We start from the raw sequence: 24,445 nt of genomic DNA on the forward strand, positions 1-24,445 counted from the left end.
AGCACAGTTAGACTGTTGAACAAATATTTTAACTTAAGTGAAAATTATTCTATCAGTTACAAATTTTATAAAGCTTTGAGTTATTTTTTAAATTATTTATATGTACAGTATAAGTAGGTTATAAAGAAACATTTGAGGGCTTCCCTGGTGGCGCAGTGGTTGAGAGTCCGCATGCTGATGCAGGGGACGTGGGTTCGTGCCCCAGTCCGGGAAGATCCCACATGCCGCGGAGAGGCTGGGCCCGTGAGCCATGGCCGCTGACCCTGCGCGTCCGGAGCCTGTGCTCCGCAACGGGAGAGGCCACAACAGTGAGAGGCCCGCGCACTGCAAAACAATAAATAAATAAATAAATAAACATTTGAGTTATTTTGAATGAATCCTAAAACCTTTAGTCATCTTTTATGGCATAGCAAATATACAGTCAATTTTCAGCATTAAGTAAAACTTTAAAAATTAACCAGTGAATTTTGAGTGTTTGGATGCTATTTCTCATGGTGTTTTAAAACCATGTTGTTAATATAAATAGTAAATTTACTCTGTAAAATCCTAAAACTTTTCCTAAAATTTACTATAGAAATTGGGGTTAATAATGTACCTTTATGGGGGAAAAATAGTTATCTAGCTATTTTAGGACATAGTGATTGAATGCAGTTTTATTTTCCAGACAAGCTTTCTATAACACTTGAATAACCTGTCGCAATAATGATACTATAGAAATTTTAATCTGGGGAAATGTGGTGTAACCCTTCATTGTAGATGTTAGAAATATGGCTCCTCTTTCTGTCACAACAGGACCAAAAGTCTCTTTCTCCCCAGTCAAGAGGGTCCCAAAGGATATTCTTGGGACACTGAGGGCACCCCGCTATCTCCTTGAAAAAGTTGTTCTTTAATTGGTGGCTCTTTATGCTAAAGAAATTAGCTCAACTTTAGAAAAAAAGAAAAATACCTAGTTTTGCTTACTTTGGGTACAAATGATTATAAAAAGTAATTCTTCCTTACCTAGCCTGTGGCCAGGTGAAGAAAAATCTATATGTTAAAGTTACATATTGTTAAATTATACATTGGTGTCTGATTCCAAATAAAATGTTTTTCTTAATTTTACATAGCAAACCTTTTTGTATAGCTATAATAGTGAAAGCACTCCTTAAAAGTTTAGATAATTAAAATGTACATAGTCAATTTGAACTGTCTCAACTGTTTCATGTTAAATGTGTTACAGGAGTCTGAAGTCTGCTGCAGTAAAACACTGAAGGCTTTAAAATGTTTTCTTGCATAAAACTCAAAGTTTAGCTGCTTATGAGGATAGGGAAGGCAGGAAGCTAATGTCTGTCTCAAGATACAGGACAGCTAGTTTGCTCATCAACCTCAACTGTGTGAGTAGACTTAAGCCTGTAACCCTGTGTAATTAGGCATAATAATTTAAAATTTTTGAAATCTAAAGTGCTTAAAGATAACACATCAGTGTGATGAGATATTTTTTAGGGTCTGTTTTTTTTCTGGTGGGTGTGATGTTGAGGGTGGAGTGGGTGGTAGATTTTTATTTATAAAATATTTTTGAGAATATCACTTAATAACCATGCATCTTTTTTCATCATTATTCCATCACTGTGAAGCAAAAGAATATAATTCTTTAGATCCCTCTTTATTTTGCAGTTGATTTCAGCCTTTTAAAATTAATACTTTAACCAAACAGTCATGAAAATGTATTTTGGGAATATGATGTTAGGTATTAATATAGAAAATTGCTCTTGGAAATAATTTAATAACTTAAATTATAATTAATAATTTTTTAAATTTATTTATTTGGCTGTGTTGGGTCTTTGTTGTAGTGCACGGGCTTCTCACTGCGGTGGCTTCTCTTGTTGTGGAGCACGGGCTGTAGGCACACAGCTTCAGTAGTTGTGGCGCACGGACTTAGTTGCTCCACGGCATGTGGGATCTTCCCGGACCAGGGATCGAACCCATGTCCCCTGCAGTGGCAGGCAGATTCTTAACTGCTGCGCCACCAGGGAACTCCCTAAACATGACATTTCTTGATGACACACAGCTGTATTTGTCTGGAACGTGAAAGATTGGTCTTGCATCAGATGTAACTCCACAAAAGAGGAGGAAAGGAAGCAAAAATAAAAATATGTCTTAAAGAATGTTGGTGAAAGTTAGGTCTATTTTCTCTGCGTTTTAGGTAAAGTGATTTTTAGCAAAGTCATTATAATGTTATTTTAAAATAAAGGCATGGATGGGAGAATTAAGTGGTGTCACAAGTTTTGAGTTCTGTCAGTAGTGACTGCTTCTTGGATTAAAGTGAGCCATTTTACATTTCGATGCCGGCAGAGTGCTTTCTAACCTAGAAGCACTGGTAGTGTTATGGATGGTGCATTAAGTCTTTCAGGAAGGATTAGGTATCAGTGGTTTTATTGTAAGACAATCTCCTGTATTGGGGATGATCCTACTAAAGTCTAAAAGTAGTCTGGGTTTCACCACTGACCATCACTCTTACTGTGTGTTTAGAAACATGGTAGGTATTGTGGGGGGAGGTTGTAGCAAGAAGTAGAAACATGGCTTTATGTTCTGTAAGACCTTGCTGTTTATTGGAATCTAATCAGGGGCCAGAACACATCTGAACAGTTATCCATTCTAACTGAAAAAGGGAAAGGGGGAGATTATTTTTAAAGATATGTGAAAATCTTGTGGAATTGGCAAGAAGTTTACAGCTTTGGTACCTTTCTATGTGTTCGGTGTTCTTCCTCTTCTCCACCCCAACCTTTTCAGATTGGTTCATTGGGTCAGGTTTTCACCCATATCTACTTAACTTTTCTGGAGATATTATCCCATGGTACCAATGGAGCAACAAGAGTTAAGACCTGTAGGTAGTACAGGTTGTATTAAAAGGGAATGTTAACAAGGAGTCAATAGTTGGCAAGTCTAACTGCAATTTCTTTAACTGATTAGGAAGCAGGGAGGGGGCTGATAATATTACCTTCCTCATATAGATAATGGTGAAACTAAATGAGACAGTTCATCTAAAGTGCTTAGCACAGGGCCTAGTACATAACGGCTAATGTTTTCAGTGAGTACTTACTAATGCATATTGAAGTATGTACTTTTCTGATCTGAGTTTTTAATTTAGGGAGAAGGTTTGGAGAAGTTAAGATTAAATGATGACCTATGGATACCCCACTCAGAGCATTTAATTCAGAGGTGGAGTGGCTGTCTAACTGGGCTGGTAGTTATGCCCTAAACTGTTCATGATATTCTATTAACCTTAGATTGGCTTACTGTTGAGCATTGTATGTTTTTAATCAGGAGCTTAGAATAGTTTTTCCATATTTGTTTTAGCCATTTGAACCCATTGTTCAAATGAAATCTTTTACAGAAACCTGGTATTTAAAAATACTAAAAAGGAACTGTTCTGCTTGAAGCAGAAATGTTCAACCCAATCTACCATCTCAGTTTTATCCTCACCTGTGCCCTCTGCCTCAGTAATCATTGATAGAATGCATAGTTATAAGAAGTAAAAGCACACTTATGAGAAATCAATTTAGTGAATGATTGCCTGAATGGATAAGCATGCATAAGCCCATGCACACCCTTAGATGTTTTAAGATTTTATTTTTGACTCTGGCTGCTTGTAGACTGGCTGTTAACTGAAGTTGGCCATGATACTGGTTTATCTTGAAAGGTGGTACTAATAAACAAGCCCAGAAACTTGTATTTTACTTTACAGATATTGTTGACCATACCACATATCACATTGTGTTCTCCTTATAAACTATATATGAAATACTCACTCTTATGTTATCTGAGTCAAGGTTAATTGTATTTCTGAGTAATTGATTTCATTTTTCTTCTGAATATTGTACCTCTTAACTAGTCATATCCTTTGCATTGGCTGCTAGGAAGAGTAGAGTCAGCTGAATGGCTTCTAATGAGCTAAAAAGCCTTATGGGCATGCGTTTTGTTTTGACAGTATACCTGACCCCTCATTTTTTCTACCACTTTGTCCTGGATTGGCCATTTTTGCTTCTGTTTAATGTTGTCATATAGCATGCATTTTTACAGTCACCTTAAATCCTTTTCAGCACACCATGAAGTATATAAAAAATCATAGTGATGTGTTTAGTGAACAGCACTTGTTAAACCCTCCTTCCCATTATAGCGTGATGGGATTCTCCATTGCTTATAGGTTTAAATTCAGACACCTTAGCGTGGATACAAAGCCTTCACTCTGTGGCCTTACTGTTTCTAGGATTAGTCCATCCTGTATTCCAGACACATAGGATTCTCTCCCCTGATGAGATACCGTACTTGCTTTATCCTGCCCCATAATTAGAAGTAGTAGGTATAAGCACTTACTAATCAATGCATCCTTTTATAAACTTTGGTAGGAGGATGTTAGAAACCTCTCCCTCACACTTTTAATCAAGAAATCATATCAGTAGGAAGTAAGATTAAGAGATCTCCTAACAGGTGATCACTGTCTGTGAGACAAAGGACACCTTTTATGTACCTGCCCTTTGTGAGCTGTGGGTAAAGAAGGAGTCTTGGATTTATGACTGCAAGAAGTTATGGAAAAACCCGAACGAACTTTTTGGCCAAAGCAATATTTGTGGCTTCTTTCTCACTACCAAAGTGGAGTTGAGTAGTTACCACAGACTATATGGCACACAAAGCCTAAATTATTTACTTATCAGGCCCTTTAGAGAAAAAGTTTACCAACTCGTAATAAACAGTGTTGGGACTACAACCCTGAAAAAACTATAAATAATCATTTTGTGTATTTAATTTGGTTTTTCTCTTTTATATTAGTCTTTACAGATTATATTATTTGTTCATTGTTCATATTTCAATTCATATTGAAATTCGATGTTGATTACTATAAATATCTCTCATAACTCTGAGTTTGTGGGGTATGTGTCCTTAGTAGGCCTTTTCCTGAAATGAGAAACTAAGAGCTGTATGCCCAGATTCTGTCCAAGGGTAGACTTCAATTTGGGGTATGTGGGTAGGAAACTAGAATGAGGAAGACTTTACTGTGCAGTACCAGTATCCTAGAATAGGTCAAAGAGGAAGAATACAATGAAGTATAATTAGTTTCAAGATTTAATAAAATTAGTACTTTTATTGTTTAATCAAGAATATTCATAAGTGATGCTTTTTGGGGAGGAAGAAGGTAAGAGTGTGGTGATGAAGAATACAGTGGCTGCTGACTGCTAGTACAGTTTGGTGCATGAAGACAAGGCTCCAGCTTGTTTTACCTTTCCATTGCTTTTACGCTGCCAGTCGACACAGTGAAAAGGTAAATAACAAGTTCTTGTTTTTATGAAAATAGTTTTGACCTCCTGGGCCTCTTAGAGGATCTCAGGGATCGGATCCCCAGGGGGTCCACAGATAAGCTTTGAGAATTACTGACCTAGGGCATGGACTCCAGCCAGACTGCTAAGGTTGACTATTAGTTCTATCACTTACTACTAGCTGTATGACTTTAAGCAATTTACTTTAACCTCCCCATGCTTGTCTGTGATATGGTGATAATACCTATTGCCTAGGTCTGTTATGAGGATAAAGGAGTTGAGGTTTATAAACGTGCTTAGAACAGTGCTTGGCACATAAAGCACTATATAAATATTATTAAATAAAACCAAATGGTAAAGGCAGTTATTTGTATAAAAAGTGTTATACAAAGTTTCAGAAGAACAGGAGAGATTTAAATTTAGAGATTGACCATACAATGGAAGAAATCAGGGAGAAACATTCATTTACAAATATTGGAAACTTAAGTTGGAGATTTGCCTTAGGAGAAGAGATTTCTTAAAGGGGGTGGGGACAGGGAGGTGAAGCACAAAGTCATGCATGTTGAATTATGAGGTTTAAGGTCAAAGAAGAAGAAATAAAAAGAAGGTTCATACATGTGGATCTTGCATACATAGAGCTTATTTTGTTAGTCTTTTGGAGAAGAAAAGTGAATGAAAGCCCATGAATGTGGAAATCAATGGGAAAATTTGAGTGGGTTCCCCATTTTGCAAAAAAAGGTATTGGGTTGCCTTGTGCAGGTAGTAACTGTCTAATTCTTTAAGATATGCAATATGGAACCTAGGTCGGTTTGAGAACATAAAATTGACTACAACTTTAATTATAAAATTACTATGTTTGGTATGCCAATTTAAGCAAATTGCTAAATGAACCTCTCTCTGAGTGAAATGAATTAGAACAGATACCCCAAAGCTTAGAGTGTGAGGTTAAGCATCTTTGTTCAGTGCACAAACTGTATAACATATATAGTGGGCCCTGCTGGCAAACCTAGATCTTTTCTCAAACAGCAAATTCAATTTCTTTAAAAAGAGCCTATTGCAGCCTGTTTGCCTTGTGGTAAATACTTGGTTACTGCAGGTTGTAGTACAAGGCTGCTGCTACCTTGCCAGCCCAGTTTCATTCATGCATTCAACAAATATTGAATGTCTGCTATGTGCCAGGCATTATTTTAAACATCAGTGAACAAAATGGACAAAACCTCTGCTGTTACAGAGGTGACATTTTAGTAGAGGGAAGAGAGATAAGTGTAATTTAATAGTAAATTAAGATTAAAGGCATTGAAGAAAAGTAAAACTGGAAAGGGTAATAAAGGATGCTGGTTGCAATTTTAAATGGGGTAAAGGAAGCCCTCTCTCAGAAGATGACATTTGAGCAAAGGACCTGAAGGAGATGAGGGAACCTAGTTGTAGTGACTTCTGGAGGGTAGAAGTTACAGCAGTTACAAAGGCTTTATGACAAGAGCATACCTGGCATATCTGTGTATGATCAGGGAGGAGTGGGAGAGGAGGTCAGGTAATGGGGGAACAGATTATAAAGAGCCTTTAAGTCATGGTAAGGAGTTTGGCTTTTACTTGGTGAATTGAAGGATTTTGAGTAAGCAAGCCGTGTGATCTGCTTTAGAGTTGAACATGATCACTGGCTGCTGTATTGAAAATATACCATAGGAAGATAAGAACAGAAGCAAGGAGACCTATATACCAGTAACTATATTAGTTATCAATTGCTATATAGCAAATTATTCCAAAAACTTCATGGTTTAAAACAACAAACACTTATTGTCTCACAGAGTTTCTGTCAGGAATATAGACGTAGCTTAGCTGTATAATTTTGGCTCAGAGTCTCTCATGAGGTTGCAGCCCAGATGTTAGCCAAGGTTGCAATCATCCAAAGACTTAACCAGGGCTGAAGGATTTGCTTCCAAGTTCACTCATACACCTTTTGGCCAGAGACCTCAGTTACTCAGCAAGTGGGGCTGTCCTTACGACAGTGGTAGCCACCTTCCCCGGAGTGAGTGATCCACAAGAGAGAGAGCGAGCAAGGCAGTAGCCATAATGTACAGTGTCTTTTATGACTAGACTCAGAAATGACAAACCAACACTTCCACGGTATTCTGTTGGTTTTCCAGACCAACACTGATAAAATGTGGGAGGGGACTACAAAGGGCCAGAATATCAGGAGGCATGGGGATCATTGGGGGCCACCTTGGAGGCTGGCAACAAATAGAAAATGAAATTTTAAAAAGATAACCATGTATTGCCTTTTAACAAATTCAATACCTAGGAATATCTAACAAGAAATATGCAAGACCTGCATGAACACTGTCAAAACATTACTGGGAACTTAAAGAAGACCTAAATAAATTTAGGAGTCTGCTGTGTTTGTACATCTGTAGATTCAACACAACCCTAACAGGTCCCCCCCCCCGCATCCACCCGCATAGAAATTGACAAACTGAATCTAAAATTTGTATGGAAATGGAAAGTGCCAAGAATAAGCAACACAATCTTGAGGAAGAATAAAACTGATACCAGCTATCCAAAATCTACAATAAGTGAAACAGGATAGACAAATAGACCAGTGGGATAGAATTGGGAGTCTAGGAAAAGACCCGCATTACATGTATGTTAACCCATGTATGGTCAAGAGTGAGACTGCAGTGCGGTAGGGAGAGGACAGTCTTTTCAATAAATGGATTTGGGTTAATTAGATAACCATATGGAGAAAAACATGAATCTTAATCCCTACCTTATTCCATACAAAAAATCAACTCCAGATGGATTACAGATCTAAATGTGAAAGGTAAAATAATAAAATTAGAAGGAAAATAGAGAGCAACTTCGTGACCTTGGAGTAGGCAAAGATTTTTTAAATAACTAACTATAAAAGATAATTGTTAACAAAATCATATTAAGGTGAATTTTGGTTTCAAGACACCATTAAAAATGGAAAGACAAACCATCGTGGAAGGTAAAGTAAGCAAAAGGCAATCCAACAGAAAAACATGCACAAAAAAACTTAAATAGACATTTAACAAGAGAGGATTTTAAGAATATTTAAAATAGAAAGGCAGATGTATTAATTTCTTAGGGCTGCAATTACAAATTAATACAAACTAGGAAGCTTAAAAACAACAAAAATTTATTCTCTCACAGTTCTGGAGGCCAGAAGTTCAAAATCAAGGGGTTGGCAGTGCCATGCTCTGTAGAAGCTCTAGGAGAGAATACATTTCTTGCTGCCAGATTCTAGTGGCTGCATGCATTCTTTGGCTTGTGGCCACATCACTCCAGTGTCTGCCTGTGTCTTCACATCACCTTCTCCTCTGTGTCTCTCAAAACTCTCTCTGCTTTTTTCTTATAAGTATACATGTGATTGCATCTTAAGCCCAACTGAACAGTCCAGGCTAGCTCCTCTTCTTAAGATCCTTAACTTAATCATCTTTTGCCATATAAGATAGTATTCAGAGGTTGCAGAGATTAGCACATAAACATGTCTTTGGGGCTACCATTTAGCCCAGTATAGCAGGCAGTACTAAGTATTGGTGAGGTGTGGAGTAACTGGAATGCTCATACATTGCCAGGGGCTCTAACGTTGCGAGGAGTGTGTAAATTTGTATAACCGCTTTGGGAACTGGTAGTATCTGCTTAAAGGTGAACATACATATACCTTATGACCCAACATGTCCCCTCCTAGGTATATGCTGAGCAGAAATGCGTATGTATGTTAGTCAAAAAACACATACAATAATGTTCATAACAGCAATATTTGTCATAGTCATAAGTTGGAAAGTTCCCAAATCCCTATCATCGCTAGAATAGATAGTGATTTATTCATACAGTGTAATATACTAGATAGCAAAGAGAAGGAATGGACTGTGATTAGACACATTAACATGGTTGAATTCCAAAAACAATTTGAGAGAAGCCAGACACAATGTGTGTACACTGTATAATTCCATTTATTAAAAGTTCAAGAATAGGAAAAGCTAATCTAGAGTATTAGAAGTCAGCATAGTGGTTATCCTTGGGGAAAGGATAATATTTGGAAAAGAGCATGGGAAGCTTTTGAGGGGTACTGATGATAATCTGTTTCTTGATTGGGGTGCTTAGTTACCCAGTTGTGTTCAATTTGTGAAAATTTAAGCTTTACACTTGGGACTTGTGTATGTTTAAAGAAGAAAAGAATGGAGGTTGTTGGTTACTTTTGTAGGTTTCTTTACTATAGGACATCTCAATTGAACTAATGGAGTATCTTTCATTTTGATATGCATTGATTATTCTGTTCTGTTTGAAAGTTTTAGTAGAGCAGCTTGATTATAACATTTGTAAGGACTTTGAATTGCAAGTGACAGAAGCCCAAAACAAACTAAAGCAAAATGAGAATTTGTTCACATAACTGGGAAGTCTGAGGGGTGGAGCTGTCCTCAGTAAGCCTTCATCTTGGCTGTCTCCTTCCTACCCATTTTGGCTTTGCTTACCTTATTTTATTTATTTATTTATTTATTTATTTATTTATTTATTTATTTATTTATTTGCGGTACACGGGCCTCTCACTGTTGTGGCCTCTCCCGTTGCGGAGCACCGGCTCCGGACGCACAGGCTCACCGGCCACGGCTCACAGGCCTAGCCACTCCGCGGCATGTAGGATCTTCCCAGACCGGGGCACGAACCCGTGTCCCCTGCATCGGGACTCTCAACCACTGCACCACCAGGGAAGCCCTGCTTACCTTATTTTAATTAATTATGTGGACTCTTTTTCCACTGTGGCGGAGACAGCCACCAGCAGCAGCACCAGGTTTACATTGTATTGTCTTCAATGTAATCTCAGAGCAGTCTGCCTCTTTCCCAGTAGCACCAGTAAAATCCAGGGAGGAATGAATGATTGGCTCAGATTGAGTCATAATACCCAGGCTTGGATCACATGCCCACCACTGACACAGGTCTGGCCCTGAGGAGGAGGGGTTAAGCCTACCCAAAGCAAATGAAATGGTCTTCCCACAGGAAAGAGAGGTTCTGTTAATCTGAAAGAGGAAGGAAACATACCAGACAGACAGAAACTATCAGTTTCAGGCCTATGGATGTCTTCCCAGTCCAGTTAGTGAATGATTTTATAATTATTAAGATACCACGGATTTTATTTAGCCTTGGTGAATAGAAAACTGTGTGCTAAAATAGAGGACAGTTTGTACCAAGAACATTACTGTCATTTTTCACATCATAGCTACAACTCTCTGTGTGAACTATACCTGGTGATACAGATTTGGATGAAATATTGCCTTTCATAGTTCTTTCCCCTTATAGGGTGATGAACATAAACTTAAATAAGAGATGAGGCTTAGCAAGAGCAAATAATACTTTAAATTTACATTGCTTGGATTAGAGAATCCCACAGTTAATAGTACCTGTGCTTGAGTCCCATGTCTACCTAGCCTCCCCACTTCTTCTTCAGTGATGATTGCATTAAAGTCATTTGCTTATTTAATCCAGAGGTTGGCAGATTTTTGGTTCATTGCCTGTTTTTGTTCAGAACATGAGCCAAGAATGGTTTTTGCATTTTTAAGTGGTGGGAGGAAAAATCAAAAGAGGGACATTTTATAATGTGAAAATTCTGTGAAATTCAAATTTTGGTGGCCATAAACATAGCTCATTTGTTTACATATTGTCTGTGGCTGCTTTTACATGACAACAGCCGAATTGAGTAGTTGTAACAGAGACTGTATGGCCCTGAAGCCTAAAATATTTACTGTCTGGTCATTTACCGAAAGGTTTGCCAACCACTGATTTACACATTTTGGGGCAGAATGTGACAAATTAGAGTCAGATGATGGGAATGCCAATCAGAGTTTTTCTGAAACGTGTCTTCTTCAACTGGAAACACTTATAGTGGCTTCTTTTTGTGAGGTTTATCATGCCAGTCAATGAAAACTTTCCTTATATCAATAACTGGGAGGTTTGTATGTGTTAGAATTAGCTTTGGAGTCTCTTATCCTTACATAACCTAGTATATTGAAATTGATGAATTATTTGCTGGGAAGGAATATGTAATATCCTCAAAGATGTTATTCTCATGTTAGCTGGACTCGCGCCTTTTTGTCTTTCAGCCCAAGAAACAGCAGGAAAGACAACCTGACATAGGGAACTGGGGACTGCTATACAGAGAGAGAACTACAAAGCATCCTCAGGGCAGTAGGAACCCTAATCCAAAGTCCCTATACTTTTATCAGAGTGAGTAGCATTCGTCCCAACTGTTCTGTATTGAGTCATACTTTCTGATCTATTTGCTTTATGAACTTTCCTAGATATTTTGTAATCTCTGCAAAGGTTCTTAACCTCCAGAACATGTGTATGTTGCGCATATGATAGGTATCATCATAGGTTAAGATTAGGTAACTGAAAGTGAAGGTAGCCTTGAATTGGAGAGTATAAGCTCTATCTAAGAGGGTCCTAGCTGATTGGTTTTAATTTTGGGAACATCAGTCCACTGTTGTCAGGTCTTGCTGTTTTTCAAGAGAAGCTGGAAACCTGGGATTTTTATTTGACATTCCCCAATTTCTGAATGCTAACAATTAATTTTTAAAAATTAATATGTGCTGGCTTACCAAACATGCCTGTGGGTCAGATTTAACTTGTTTGCCAGTTAGCAACTTCTGTATTTAAGTCATCATTATAAATTATATATCCTCCCTATTTATTTCAGGAGGAGGGAGAAGAACAATGAAATGAAAAATTATATGTGCCTTTTGTAACTGGCTTGGGTTACTGATCATTCTTGCTGAATGACTGTTTCAGTATATAAATTATGAGTACTGTGATTGAAACATTTTTCATCAATCTGTTTTCGCCCCTTTTCAATGGAAAATAACCATTTTTTGCCTGACGTGAATACTTCTAACAATAATGAAATGTATTTATTCAACAAAATATTTTGTAATATTCATATTAGGCATAAAGGGGGTTTGAAGAAGAAACTGTTTAACTGGGAAATGATTTGTATATCTGTAAAGCACTTGAGTAATGGTAAGCTTAAATGCCCCAAAAGGGTGGTGTACAGACAGCTTCTGTAGGAATACAGAGCAGAGGAGGATCGAGGTGGACAGAAATGAACCCAGAAGAAGTAGAATTTAAGCTGATTCCTGAATAAGATTGTTATAGGCAGAGTGAAGAAGAGGACAACATTTACAACATTTATGAGCTAGAAGCTTGTTTCCAGCAACGAGGATGATTTGTTTCAAACAGAGAGGCGCAAAAGGACCCTCTGCTTTTAGGCAGAGCGGAGTTAGAGCAGTTACTGAGTTTCTGCTAGGTGCCAGGCACTATATGGAAGCTTTCTGTATACATTGTCTTAAATAAATATGAGCACACTTTTAAAAATAATTAATTAATTAATTTAGTTTTGGCTGCATTGAGTCTTTGTTGCTGCGTACAGCTTTCTCTAGTTGCGGCGAGCGGGGCCTGCTCTTCCTTGTGGTGCACCGGCTTCTCATTGCGGTGGCATCTTTTGTTGCAGAGCACGGGCTCTAGGCACGTGGGCTTCAGTAGTTGTGGCTTGTGGGCTCTAGAGCTCAGGCTCAGTAGTTGTGGCACATGTGTTTAGTTGCTCCACGGCATGTGGGATCCTCCAGGACCAGGGCTTGAACCCGTGTCCCCTGCACTGGCAGGCGGATTCTTAACCATTGTGCCACCAGGGAAGTTCTGAGCACAACTTTTTTTTTTTAAACATCTTTATTGGAGTATAATTGCTTTACAATGGTGTGTTAGTTTCTGCTGTATAACAAAGTGAATTAGCTATACGTATACATATATCCCCATATCCTCTCCCTCTTGCGTCTCCCTCTCGCCCTCCCTATCCCACCCCTCTAGGTGGTCACAAAGCACGGAGCTGGTTTCCCTCCCTCTGCTATGCGGTTGTTTCCCACTAGCTATCAGTTTTACATTTGGTAGTGTATATATGTCAGTGCCACTCTCTCACTTCGTCCCAGCTTACCCTTCCCCCTCCCCATGTCCTCAAACCCATTCTCTACATCTGCGTCTTTATTCCTGCCCTGCCCCTGGGTTCCTCAGAAGCTTTTTTTTTTTTTTTTTTTAAGATTCCATATATATATGTTAACATACGGTATTTGTTTTTCTTTCTGACTTAGTTCACTCTATATGGCAGACTCTAGGTCCATCCACCTCACTACAAATAATTTCGTTTCTTTTTATGGCTGAAAAAATATGGAACGCTTCACAAGTTTGCATATCATCTTTGTGTAGGGGCCATGCTAATCTTCTCTGTATCGTTCCAATTTTAGTATATGTGCTGCTGAAGCAAGCACCTGAGCACACTTTTAAGGAGTTGAACTTAGAGAAGTTTAGTAACACGTCCAGGCTCTTATAGGTAATTAAAAAGGCAAAACTGGGATCTGACCCCAAGCCTGTTCACTTTTCACTCAGCATACTTTCCAGGGAAATTGGGCCGGTTAGGGTAAATTATGTAGAGCATGAATGCCAGGTCTAGTACTCCTTTCTGGGGAAATTATTTAGTAACTAAAACAGAAGTAATATGATGAGAACTGGGTGTTTTAGGCGAATTTAAATAAGTGGATTGTGAGGAGAGGCAGTAAAACAGAAGAAAAAAACTGTTAAAATAACCCAGGTGTGAAGTGATAAGAGTCAGAATTGGGATGCAAAAGAAAAGAGCATGAGATATTACAAAATGAAAATTATTGGAACTTGGTGACTTAAAATTCTAGGGGATGAAGCAGAGGGAAATAAGTTTAATTGACATGTATTTGCAGTTATAATTGAGTCTGTGTTGCATTCATTCGTTGCAGTCTGTTGCATTCATTCATTGCTGTCCTTTTGTCAGAATTTTAATAATTGGTAATGAATTTTCTTTGCAATCTTAAAATATTCGATCTTGAATTTTTATGCTAATGAGAATTTTTAGGTTAAAAGACTTAAAGGAAAAACAAATTTTCTCAAGAACTTGGTTAAGCTAATTAAAGCTGCATAATATCTTAAGGTTGAATAAATGAATGAAAGTTTAAATTATCTTTAAATGAAAAGAATAAGAATTCATGAATGCTCATGAATTTATGTTTGTCAGGGACAGGATGGACTTTGAAAGTCATTCTCTTTGTTTTTTTAGATCAAAAAAAAAAAAGGAATTTGAGCTAATTGCTTACTAGATATGTGACCTTGGGGAAGTTATTTAGTCTCTTTGAATATCAGTTTCCTCATTTAAGAATGGGGATATCAGTAATGCCAACATCATAGGGTTCTGGAGAGAATTAAATGAGATAATGTAAATAAAACAATAAAGACAGTTTTTGGCCCATAGTAAGCTCTGAATAACTAAGTACTATCCAAGTGGGGTAGAGAGGACAGTCAGTTGTAGGTTTGATTATGAATGTTAAGAGTCAGAAATCACATTTTCTGAATTCTCTTTAATTCATAATTTTTTTTTAAATTACACCATGCTAATCCATTTTTCTCTGTATGTCTGGTAATCTCATTCTTTACCTCCTTGGATTTGTAGTTTTATAATCCCACAATACGTAGAGCAATTAAGGAATTGTTCTGCCTTCTCATGCTCTTTCCTCTTTTCCTTCCTGAATGCCAGGCTAATGGGCCCTCCAACTTGTTTACCTACCAAAAAGGTACAGTAGCAAGGGGATGCAAGATTTCCAGTTTCTCCATAGCTACCCCATCTTTGCCACTACACGTAAAGATAAACTAAGATACCCTTTTATGGCTTTTGGTCTTTTCCTGAATCTTCATGGAAAGGTACATTTTGTGGCCTCAAAATGAATAACTAACACTGATTCTTTTCCTTTTTCTCTTTCTCTCTCTCTCTCTCTCTCTCTCTCTCTCTATTTTTCTTTTCTTTTTAAGTAACCTGTGAAATCTTTTGTGCTTTTTATCTGCCAGGATAATAGCTTTTTATAAGAAAGCTCTTGACTTATGAAAATAATTGCTCGTTTGCTACTGTGCAGGGCAGTTTGGCTTGGGGAAATTGCTAGTGTTACACGTTTTAAATTTTAGTCTTACTATTCAGAAGCAGGGATTGTGATATAAAAAACTTGGTGGTCATATTGTACTTTTAATCTGTGAATATTTACTTGAGTGTTTATAGAAATAAGATATTTATCTTCTCTGGATGCTTGTACATTGCCAGCATATACTGAAAGATTTATCAGTACCGGTGGGGAAGGTTCTTTAATTCTTATAACATATCGTTTTAATGTCATTAATAGGTAGCAAAGAATAGTTGGTGATTTAGAACAGTGTTTCTCGAGAATTCCCTGGCAGTCCAATGGTTAGGACTCAGCGCTTTCACTGCCCGGGTTCAATCCCTGGTAAGGGAACTAAGATCCCACAAGCTACACGGCTCAGCCAAAAAAAAAAGTGTTTCTCAATCTTTTTTCCTTTATTGCCCTCCCCCCCAATCCCCAGGAGCCGTTTAAAACAGTTTTTTCCTAATTGGCTTCCTACCTCAATAAAATTTTAATTCCACATATATATAATAGTTATCTATTTATGTATTATATGTATAGCTGTGTTTTATACATAAATAGTAAGGGTTTTGTTTTTTTTTTTTGTACTCCCATTCCCCAAAGAATCAATGTTTGCCTTCTTGAGGTGATTCTGCCTGCATTGATGGTTTACAGCAGTGGATTCTCAAAATTTTTGGTTTCCGGACCTTTATATTCTCTAAAATTATTGAGCACGTTGAAGAGCTTTTGTTTATATCTGTCATATCTAGCGAAAATTTTATTATGTTACAAATTAAAGTGAGAAAAATCACAAAATATTAATTTATTTAAAAGTATTTTGTGAAAAATAAACATTTCTCCCTCCCCCCTGCCCAAATGGTTTGGTGAGAAATGTGGCATTGTTACACATTTTTGCAAATCTCTTTAAGGTCTGGCTTAATAGCAAACAGCAGGATTCTCATAGTTGCCTCTGCATTCATTCTGTTACAATGTTAAAAAGAAAAGGTGGTGTCATACAGATATGTAGTTAGAAAAGGAAGGAGTATTTTAATAACCTTTTCAGATAATAGAGGTTTCTCTTCTTTGATATTATACCAAAATGTAACAATTTGTAGTTTCTTAAAGGGATAGTTGCAGTGTAGGATCTCGTACTATATAAAAACCTTTTGTCTGTTACTCTAAAATCCAGTGTTCTTTCACTTTGAATAAATCTTTTGTTCATGAATAATTTTGTACTATCATACATTGGTCACTTAGGAAATATTGGTTTACTGACTTATTGCAGACCTTCCAAATGTCGATAATAGTACCAACTACTCACCTGTCATTAATATAACCACTGACCTTATCAAAGACTCTAAAAATTGGAGATACTTGTCAAGCTTTTTTTCATTTGAGTGTTGTCCTCGGCAATAAATAGTATTAGTTATTTTTCTTGAAGTGACAGGCTTATTACTTCATTCATTTTTGAGAAAATATCTGCCACATAACTCAAGTCTGAATAACCAGAGTTTGTCAGTCGTTCTTTGAAATAAAAAACTTGTTCTGTGAAAAAGGTGACTCGGTTAGGTTGTAACTCAGACAATTGCACAGGTGCTTTTTCTTCAGCCATCATACTTTCTATATGCAGCAGGAATGCTTTATGTGTACTTCCCAGTTTGTCACAAAAAATATTAGCAAGACGTGTGTGTTCAGGCTCAAGATTTAATAAAATTAATAATTTTATTGTGACAGTGTGGTGATGAAGAATACAAGGTAGTATACTTCAGTGCCACTGTTATGGTTTGGCTGCTTGATGAAGCTCCAGATTTTTACCCACCATTGCTTTTGCGCCACAAATGCACATGTCAACATGGTGGAAAAGGCAAATAACTAGTTAGCATTAGTATGAAAACAGTTTTGACCTCCCCAGGGGTCCAAGGAGCAAACATTGAGAACCACTGATTTAGAGCTTGGACTTCTACTGAATCTCAGCTCCATCACTTATTAGCTACATCCATGACCTTGAGCAATTACCCTGATTCCAAACCAGACAAACACACTATCCCTCATGAATATAGGCCCCCAAAATCAACAAAATGTTTATTTGCTTTTCTATCCTAACATTGTTAATGGGTTTTTTTAGTTTGATACACCGTATATGTATTTACAGAACTACAGGAAAGGGAGGGTTTTTAAAAGTAGCATATATATAAAGCAGACCAGCCAAGATTAGATTCTGAAATGACTTGCCATCATGAAGTAAAAAAGATGTTTGTCAAAATCCCAAATTACATTCCTAGGCCTAAAGATCTTTTATTTATATTCCTAGGCCTAAAGGTCTAAAGATTCTCAACAGTTTTAGGTTTTTCTTTTTAAAGGCAAATGATAAACCTGCCTTGTTTTGTAGAGTCAAATGCATTATTGCTCTTGGTTCTGAAACTTGCATTAAATATCCTCCCCCCATTCCACAACTGTCTTTTCAAATAATTTAGGTGAAGAAAAAAAATCTGTTAATGGAAAACAGTGAATGTTTATCAATTCAGGGAAACTTCAGTGGCAGAACAGTGTCCTCCTTTGCTTAGTCTTATCCAGTATGATCTTTGAACATACACTCATCTGTAAATACACATAAACACATTTTGGAGGAACCTTCATTTCATTTGGGAGGCTTTTGTTTTGTTTTGTTTTTTAATAAAGTGAGATAGAACCTCTTATTACCTTCTCATGTTATTTATGCCAAAGAACCACTTGCTGTATGGGAGAAATGGCACATGGGGTTCTTCCATCTGCTATAATTGATTATTGCCTGTGTGGTTCCCAAACAGTTCCTCTGCCTGTTAGTTTTTAAATTTTATATACTCTAAAAATAAATAAATATTTTGTTCCCAATTACATAAGTAGTAGCTTCATTTAAGAGGATTTTAAAAGTACAGAGAAGGTACAAATCAGAAAAAAAAAAATCACAGCTTTGCCATCCTTGGATATATTCTTTCTTATCCTTATTGATGGTTAATAGATGCTTTTTTTGGTCCTAATTGGCAACATATTGTATATACATTTCATATTGTGCTTTTTCATTCATTATCAGCAATTTCCTCCTTCAAAAAGAATTCTAAAATATTTTTAATGACTGCTTAACTTTTGAAAAAAATCCATTCTCCTAATGTTAGATATTTAAGTTATTTTAAGCTTGTCAGCATTATAAATATGCTGTAAAACACATCCCTTGTGTGTGTGTGTATGTATATATAATTTTCTCCTGATTATACCCTAGTTATTCTATTAAACGAGAATGATTGGTTCAAAAGGGCAATCTTTTACAAGGCTCTTAAGGTGAGTTGCCACATAGCTTTCCAAAAAGATTGACCCAACTTCTCATTTTACCAGTGTTCTGCCAATTTCTTCACACCTTCACCAGCATTGATATTATGTTCAATGCTTTTTAAACAGAAAACATTATGCAAGTTAAAACATGAACTTTTAGCAAAAGTTTAAATGCTTAAAAGTTAATAATACAACACATAGCAAACTGTTTATTTCTCATTACTAGGAGTCCAAGCTGAACCTAGACTTAAAGGATTTTCCTTAACATTCTGATGGTGCGGAGTCTTTAGTACAGATTCCCTTCTCTAGTTCATAACATATTTTGAACCAGTACAGACTTACTTGTATAGAGTGGGTCGGAGATAAAAGTTCAGTTTGTATCCTTTTGATCTTTATTTTTTTACTGTCTCTACCTCAGCTTATGTGTTGAGACAGCTGCACAGAGTGGTTTAGGGTAGAGTATAAGTGCATTTTCCTTTATTATATAAAGCAAATTTGGATAATGTATGATTGTAGTGTGTGTCTGAGTTCTTTGCTAATTCTGTGTAAATTTCAGGTGTGCAACAGAGGAACATGGCTCAAGAAACTAATCACAGCCAAGTGCCTATGCTTTGTTCCACTGGCTGCGGATTTTATGGAAACCCTCGTACAAATGGCATGTGTTCAGTATGTTATAAAGAACATCTTCAAAGACAGAATAGTAGTAATGGTAGAATAAGCCCACCTGGTAAGTAATTCTTACCTGGTAAGTAAAACACAGCACTATTCATAATTGAGATACACCTGAATAGCACAGGGTACCCAGTACCTTTTTCTGCTTTCACATTTTACTTCTATTACTACACTTACATCAGGAAAATGTCTCATTACATAATGTGATTATCAGTGGTAGGGAAACAGGAATAGGAGTATCTTTACCCATTGAAAAGAACTACTTCTTACTTGCTCTGTTAGAGAATTCTATTATCTTATTAAAATAGAGGCACACTTCATTCAAGTATATATAGCTGTCTTGGAAAATAAGGTGTAAGGGAGTGAGGGCTGTACGAGGACCTTGCTTCTTTTATCTAGGAAGACTTGAAGCCAAGACAGTTGTAGAAGGAAAGAGTGAGTTATATATAGCCACAGCTGACTGTAGAAAAAGCCTTTCTCCATTAGGAAGGAGAGGTGTAACAGTTTGACTCAGAGAAAAGGATGTTCATCCGCAGTTCATTTGAGTTCTTTATGCATTTTTATGTCAAAGGATTTTCCTGGAATTGAAGTGGCTTTTGTTTCAGTAGTTGTGTAAGAAGGATCCATGAGGATTTTGAGTATAAGCTTTGCAGAAGTAAAGTGTTAATGGTACTCATCTAGGATAGTTCTCATGTAGGTTAATGCCTAAATGTATAGGTTTTTGTGGTGAATGAAAGTGCAGGCTGTTACTTAGTTCATTTAAAATTGTGTGTAGAGTCTTTCTCATCATTGCTTCGTGTTGAAGCCAAAAGCTAGAATCATTTAATCAAAACTTCTTTACTTAAGGCTAAGATCAAATGAATATAAATTATTGTTTTTTAAGTCATCATCTACATTTCTGCCTTACAAAGAACAGGTAAAATAATATAACCTGAGCACAGATTTTAATTTTGAACTTAAGTTTGCCTTACTGCAAAATTCTTTTTTATTTGAAATATTTGTGCGCTAGTACTTGGAAGACATTTGTGAATTAAAGGGTTTGGGTAATAATCAGTCCCAAGAAATAGTAGTTTAATTTTGGATGTATACATTTCGTATATGGTTTCCTTGGTTAAAATCAGCATTCTTTTCATAGGAAAACTATTGAAAAAATTTTAACTAAAGTAATGAACCAGCATATTATATAGTAAAACAAAATCCACATACTATATTTCGTGGAAAACTGATCTTGATTTTTATAGATGAGATGTTGGCCTGCCCAGGGTACAGAGTCACTAACCTGAGATGTGGTCCTGTTACAGCACCTTCTGTCAGTAGTCTGTCTGAGTCTTTACCAGTTCAGTGCACAGATGGCAGTGTCCCAGAAACTCAGTCGGCATTAGACTCTACATCTTCATCTATGCAGCCAAGGTAAGATGTAGCCTCTGAAGTGTGGTTGGAAAGCTATTGAAAAATAAAGCATATATTCCATATGATCAGTTCTGTTAAGAAGGAAAACTATGTAGTCACTTTAGGATTAACTGGCATAAAATTGTATCTGTCTCATTATTAGTGACTAGTCAGAAAACTCTTTTTATTGGTTTTAAATTGGGGTGGGAGTAGGGAGTTGTCTTTTAAGTCTCAGATTTCCTTTCTGACAGGTTTTTCTTTATTTCTCTTCATAATATATCCTGACCAACCCTTGAAGTCCTTCTGAAGCATGTTCAGTTCTTCTAGTCATAGGCTTATTATGCAAGTACTAGTGCTTTGTATTAAAAAGTACAGTCTTGTCACAGGTTCTCTTAGTTTAATATCATGATGTGGTACTGATATCTATTTGTATTGTAGTGTATTTTTTCTTTTTAACTTTGAAGTCACATCATTTAGAAGCCTGAAAACACAGAAATGTTTGTTTTATTCTTACTCTACTGTTAGGAAACAGATATTAAGTTTCTACTCTGAAATTCCTTTTTCCAGTTTATGATGGGAGATGTTCAGTTCTGCTATGCCAATGTATCATATGCAACTTTGTATTAGGGTTCCTGAATCATGTCTTTATCATACTAGCTTTCATTTAGTGAATTCATACACAGTGGACATATACTGTTGCTTTATTTTCAAAGCTATAAACTTCTGGTCCAAATTGGTCTCAAGTTTCAAAGCTCTATAGTTATGTTTAAGTTATATAAAAAAAAGTGTCTCTGATTAATTCTTGTCTTAATGATCTACTTACATATGTGAACTCTTACTTATTAATCACTTTAGTTACTATTCATGCATAGAGATCATCTTTTAAAATCTAAATATTTTTGCTTTTCTAGCCCTGTATCAAATCAGTCACTTTTATCAGAATCTGTAGCATCTTCCCAAGTGGACAGTACACCTGTGGATAAAGCAATACCTGAAACAGAAGACCTGCAAGGTTTGCACATGATGAACTAGCATATATTTTGTCATTTATTTAATATTTGAATATTACAAGCCAGGCACTCTCTTAGATGCATATGTTTTTTAAATTACCTGCCTAAGATAACATATTTTTACATTTGTTTTCTTTATGAGCAGAATATTTTATATCCTCAAGTATTTAATTGACTGAAATGTTGGGAGCCATTTCCCACTTACATATAATTAGGTCATCAGCATAAACATAGAAAATTAAAAATCGGTTTTGTTTAAGAAATATAATTAAATGAATGAGTGGTGGTATTATACTGTTCTCTTTTACTGTTTTGCCCAATTTAACATAAATACTGTTTCCTCTCCCAGCAAACTGGGGCTGCTGGTTTGAGAGGAATCTCTTGCTTTTGACTCAGGTTATCTAAGTGACTGATTATTTTGACTGACAGTGACCCCCTTTTTCCCCATGTGTGACTTCCAGTACAACAGTCACATTCAGTTACTCTTATTTATAGCATGGTGTCTCTTGTTCTTGCCCATGCTCTTTATATCCACATTATGTGGATTAAAGTGAAGTGGATCTAGGAAGACTTGAAAATGTGTTTGAAGGCTTTCTTAGTTGGGCAGAGATGGTGGAGGAGGCATTTAGGATGCTGTTAAAAATCTGTGCTTAGTTATATTCTGTTACTGTATGGAAACAGTGTGTAAATTGAGAAGGATACTCTGCAAAGACAAGTCCAAAGATGAGCTGTGTGTCATTTTACCTATGGCGTGATTTAAAGGGAGAAGATGCCATGCCCAGTGAAACCTTCCATTGTACATGGTATTCACAGGGTGGTGACAGATATATCTGGCAATCTTAGATGAAGTTTAAATTTAGTTAAGCTAGCTAATTCCCCTTCCTCTGATTTCATGCCCAACAAATGATTGGCATAATTTGCCTCTTTGTAGATTTTGCTATAGAAAAATGTACTGTCTGGCCAACATAAGTATTCCAGTATAATATTGTAAATATTCATAAATAATATGTGAATATTTTTTATTTTTTAGTTAAATAGGAAGGTTTAAGGATGGGCAGAGATAGGGAATATTTTAAAAGCAGAAATAGAAAAATTCCCCAAATCTATTTATCCATTAGGCATGGGAAATAAGACAGGGGTGGTATTAAAGCTTTCAGTTGTATGACAGTTGACATGGCAATGGTGTGGTTGTTTGTGACAGGGAGGTTGAAAGAAGTAATGGTTAGACAAGATTTTAGATAGAGTAAATTGGAAGTGGTCAAATTTCAAAACTTAAAATCTCAGTTGGAGGTTGTAGATAGTTAATAGGTATTTAAATGTATGATCAGTATTATGTCTGAGATTTGGAAGTCCTTGGCACAGGTTGAAAATGAGAGGCAAAATCAAGACGAGCAAGTAGGATAATGAGTCAGCAAAGGGAAGAGGAAGAAGTCATCTAGATCCTGGTTAGTTTTAGGCCACAGATGTCAACAGAGAATTTTCAAGAAGCAGGGGTTGCTTAGCAATTTTGAGAGAGAGCTAAGTAAGGAAGAATGAAAATAGGCTGCCAACCAAGAAGGTGTTATTTATGTCTTACAATCGAACAAATTTTAGAATGTTGGTAGTGGGAAAATATATGCTGCTTAAGAATAAAATAACAGGGATTTCCCTGGTGGTGCAGTGGTTAAGAATCCACCTGCCAAGGCAGGGGACACGGGTTCAATCCCTGATCCAAGAAGATCCCACATGGGGCGGAGCAACTAAGCCCATGCACTACAACTACTGAGCCTGCACTCTAGAGCCCGCAAGCCACAACTACGGAGCCCATGTACTGCAACTACAGAAGCCTGCACACCCTAGAGCCCATTCTTCTCAAGAGAAGCCACCGCAATGAGGAGCCTACGCACCGCAACAAAGAGGTAGACCCCACTCACCACAACCAGAGAAAGCCCACACACAGCAACGAAGACCCAACACAGCCAAAAATAAAATAAATAAATTTATTTTTTTTTAAGAAAAAGAATAGAATAGCAGTTGTTTTGCAAGTTTGACAGAAAATGAAGATTGTAAGTTGGTGAACTAATGTAATATGAAGTGACATTTATGGTGTATGGAGAACAATATAGTTTTCTCCACATAGCCCTAGATACATTAATGCAAACGGTGGTCTTGATGCCATATTAGGAGAAATTGTAGAGGGGTTTTAAATTGTATAGACTCCTTTTTTCACTGTAATTTCAGTGACTTTTAAGTTAAACCAGTATTAACTTTTAAGTACCTTTTAAAAACTTAGCATTCATAATTTCAGCAGAGCAGAATCTTTGAACAATCAGATGTAAGTTTCATCTGAGTTTGAGAGGATTAGTTTTCAATGGGTAAAATCTCTTAACAGCGTGGTTTTTAAAAAATATCCTATACTATTGAATTAAAAATGTCTTTTTATTATAAACATGCACACGAATATGTGTATATATATACACATACACTCATAACACATAATGTACTTGTGATTTCCCTATTTGATAGGAACAAATGCAGAGAATATTTTTTCCATCTACTTAATAGATGGACAAAAAGAGAAGAAGTCTTTGACTCAAGTCCTGTGGTCATTTGAGCTGTAACTGGAACCTAGGCACCTGACTCTAGGCTATTATTCTTTCCACTAAACAGTTGTGGTGCTTCCTGGACTAGGATGTCCTTGTGTGTGTTTCTGTTGCCATATCCAGCCCTCCCTCAGTTCCCAGGGTAGGATCAACTGGTTTGGTGACCTACCCAGGTATCTGTTTTCTTCCTTATTATTCCACTT

The 24,445-nt window shown here is 36.7% G+C and overlaps 1 protein-coding gene and 1 non-coding gene across 4 annotated transcripts in view; one reads left to right on the forward strand and one right to left on the reverse strand.

The window, feature by feature from the left end:
- The window catches only part of ZFAND6 (zinc finger AN1-type containing 6), a 76,671-nt gene that overhangs the window by 41,301 nt on the left and 10,925 nt on the right, over positions 1-24,445 (forward strand). Inside the window, exons 1-5 of one of the 3 annotated variants that reach the window (XM_028495189.2) lie at positions 11,442-11,531; positions 14,911-15,074; positions 19,146-19,316; positions 20,563-20,671; positions 21,562-21,662. In XM_028495189.2, coding sequence (XP_028350990.1) covers positions 19,163-19,316; positions 20,563-20,671; positions 21,562-21,662 — 364 coding nt within the window. In that variant the 5' untranslated portion in view covers positions 11,442-11,531; positions 14,911-15,074; positions 19,146-19,162. Of the gene's footprint in view, positions 1-11,407; positions 11,532-14,910; positions 15,075-19,145; positions 19,317-20,562; positions 20,672-21,561; positions 21,663-24,445 lie in introns of those variants that run through there. The other 2 variants (XM_024129643.3, XM_024129645.3) reach the window with 2 other exon arrangements.
- Positions 13,515-13,621, reverse strand: LOC112066496 (U6 spliceosomal RNA). The gene has a single exon (XR_002892697.1). It is a non-coding gene; the product is annotated as a U6 spliceosomal RNA (small nuclear RNA).

The sequence above is a fragment of the Physeter macrocephalus genome, chromosome 11, assembly GCF_002837175.3.
Source record: "Physeter macrocephalus isolate SW-GA chromosome 11, ASM283717v5, whole genome shotgun sequence".
NCBI lineage: Eukaryota > Metazoa > Chordata > Mammalia > Artiodactyla > Physeteridae > Physeter > Physeter macrocephalus.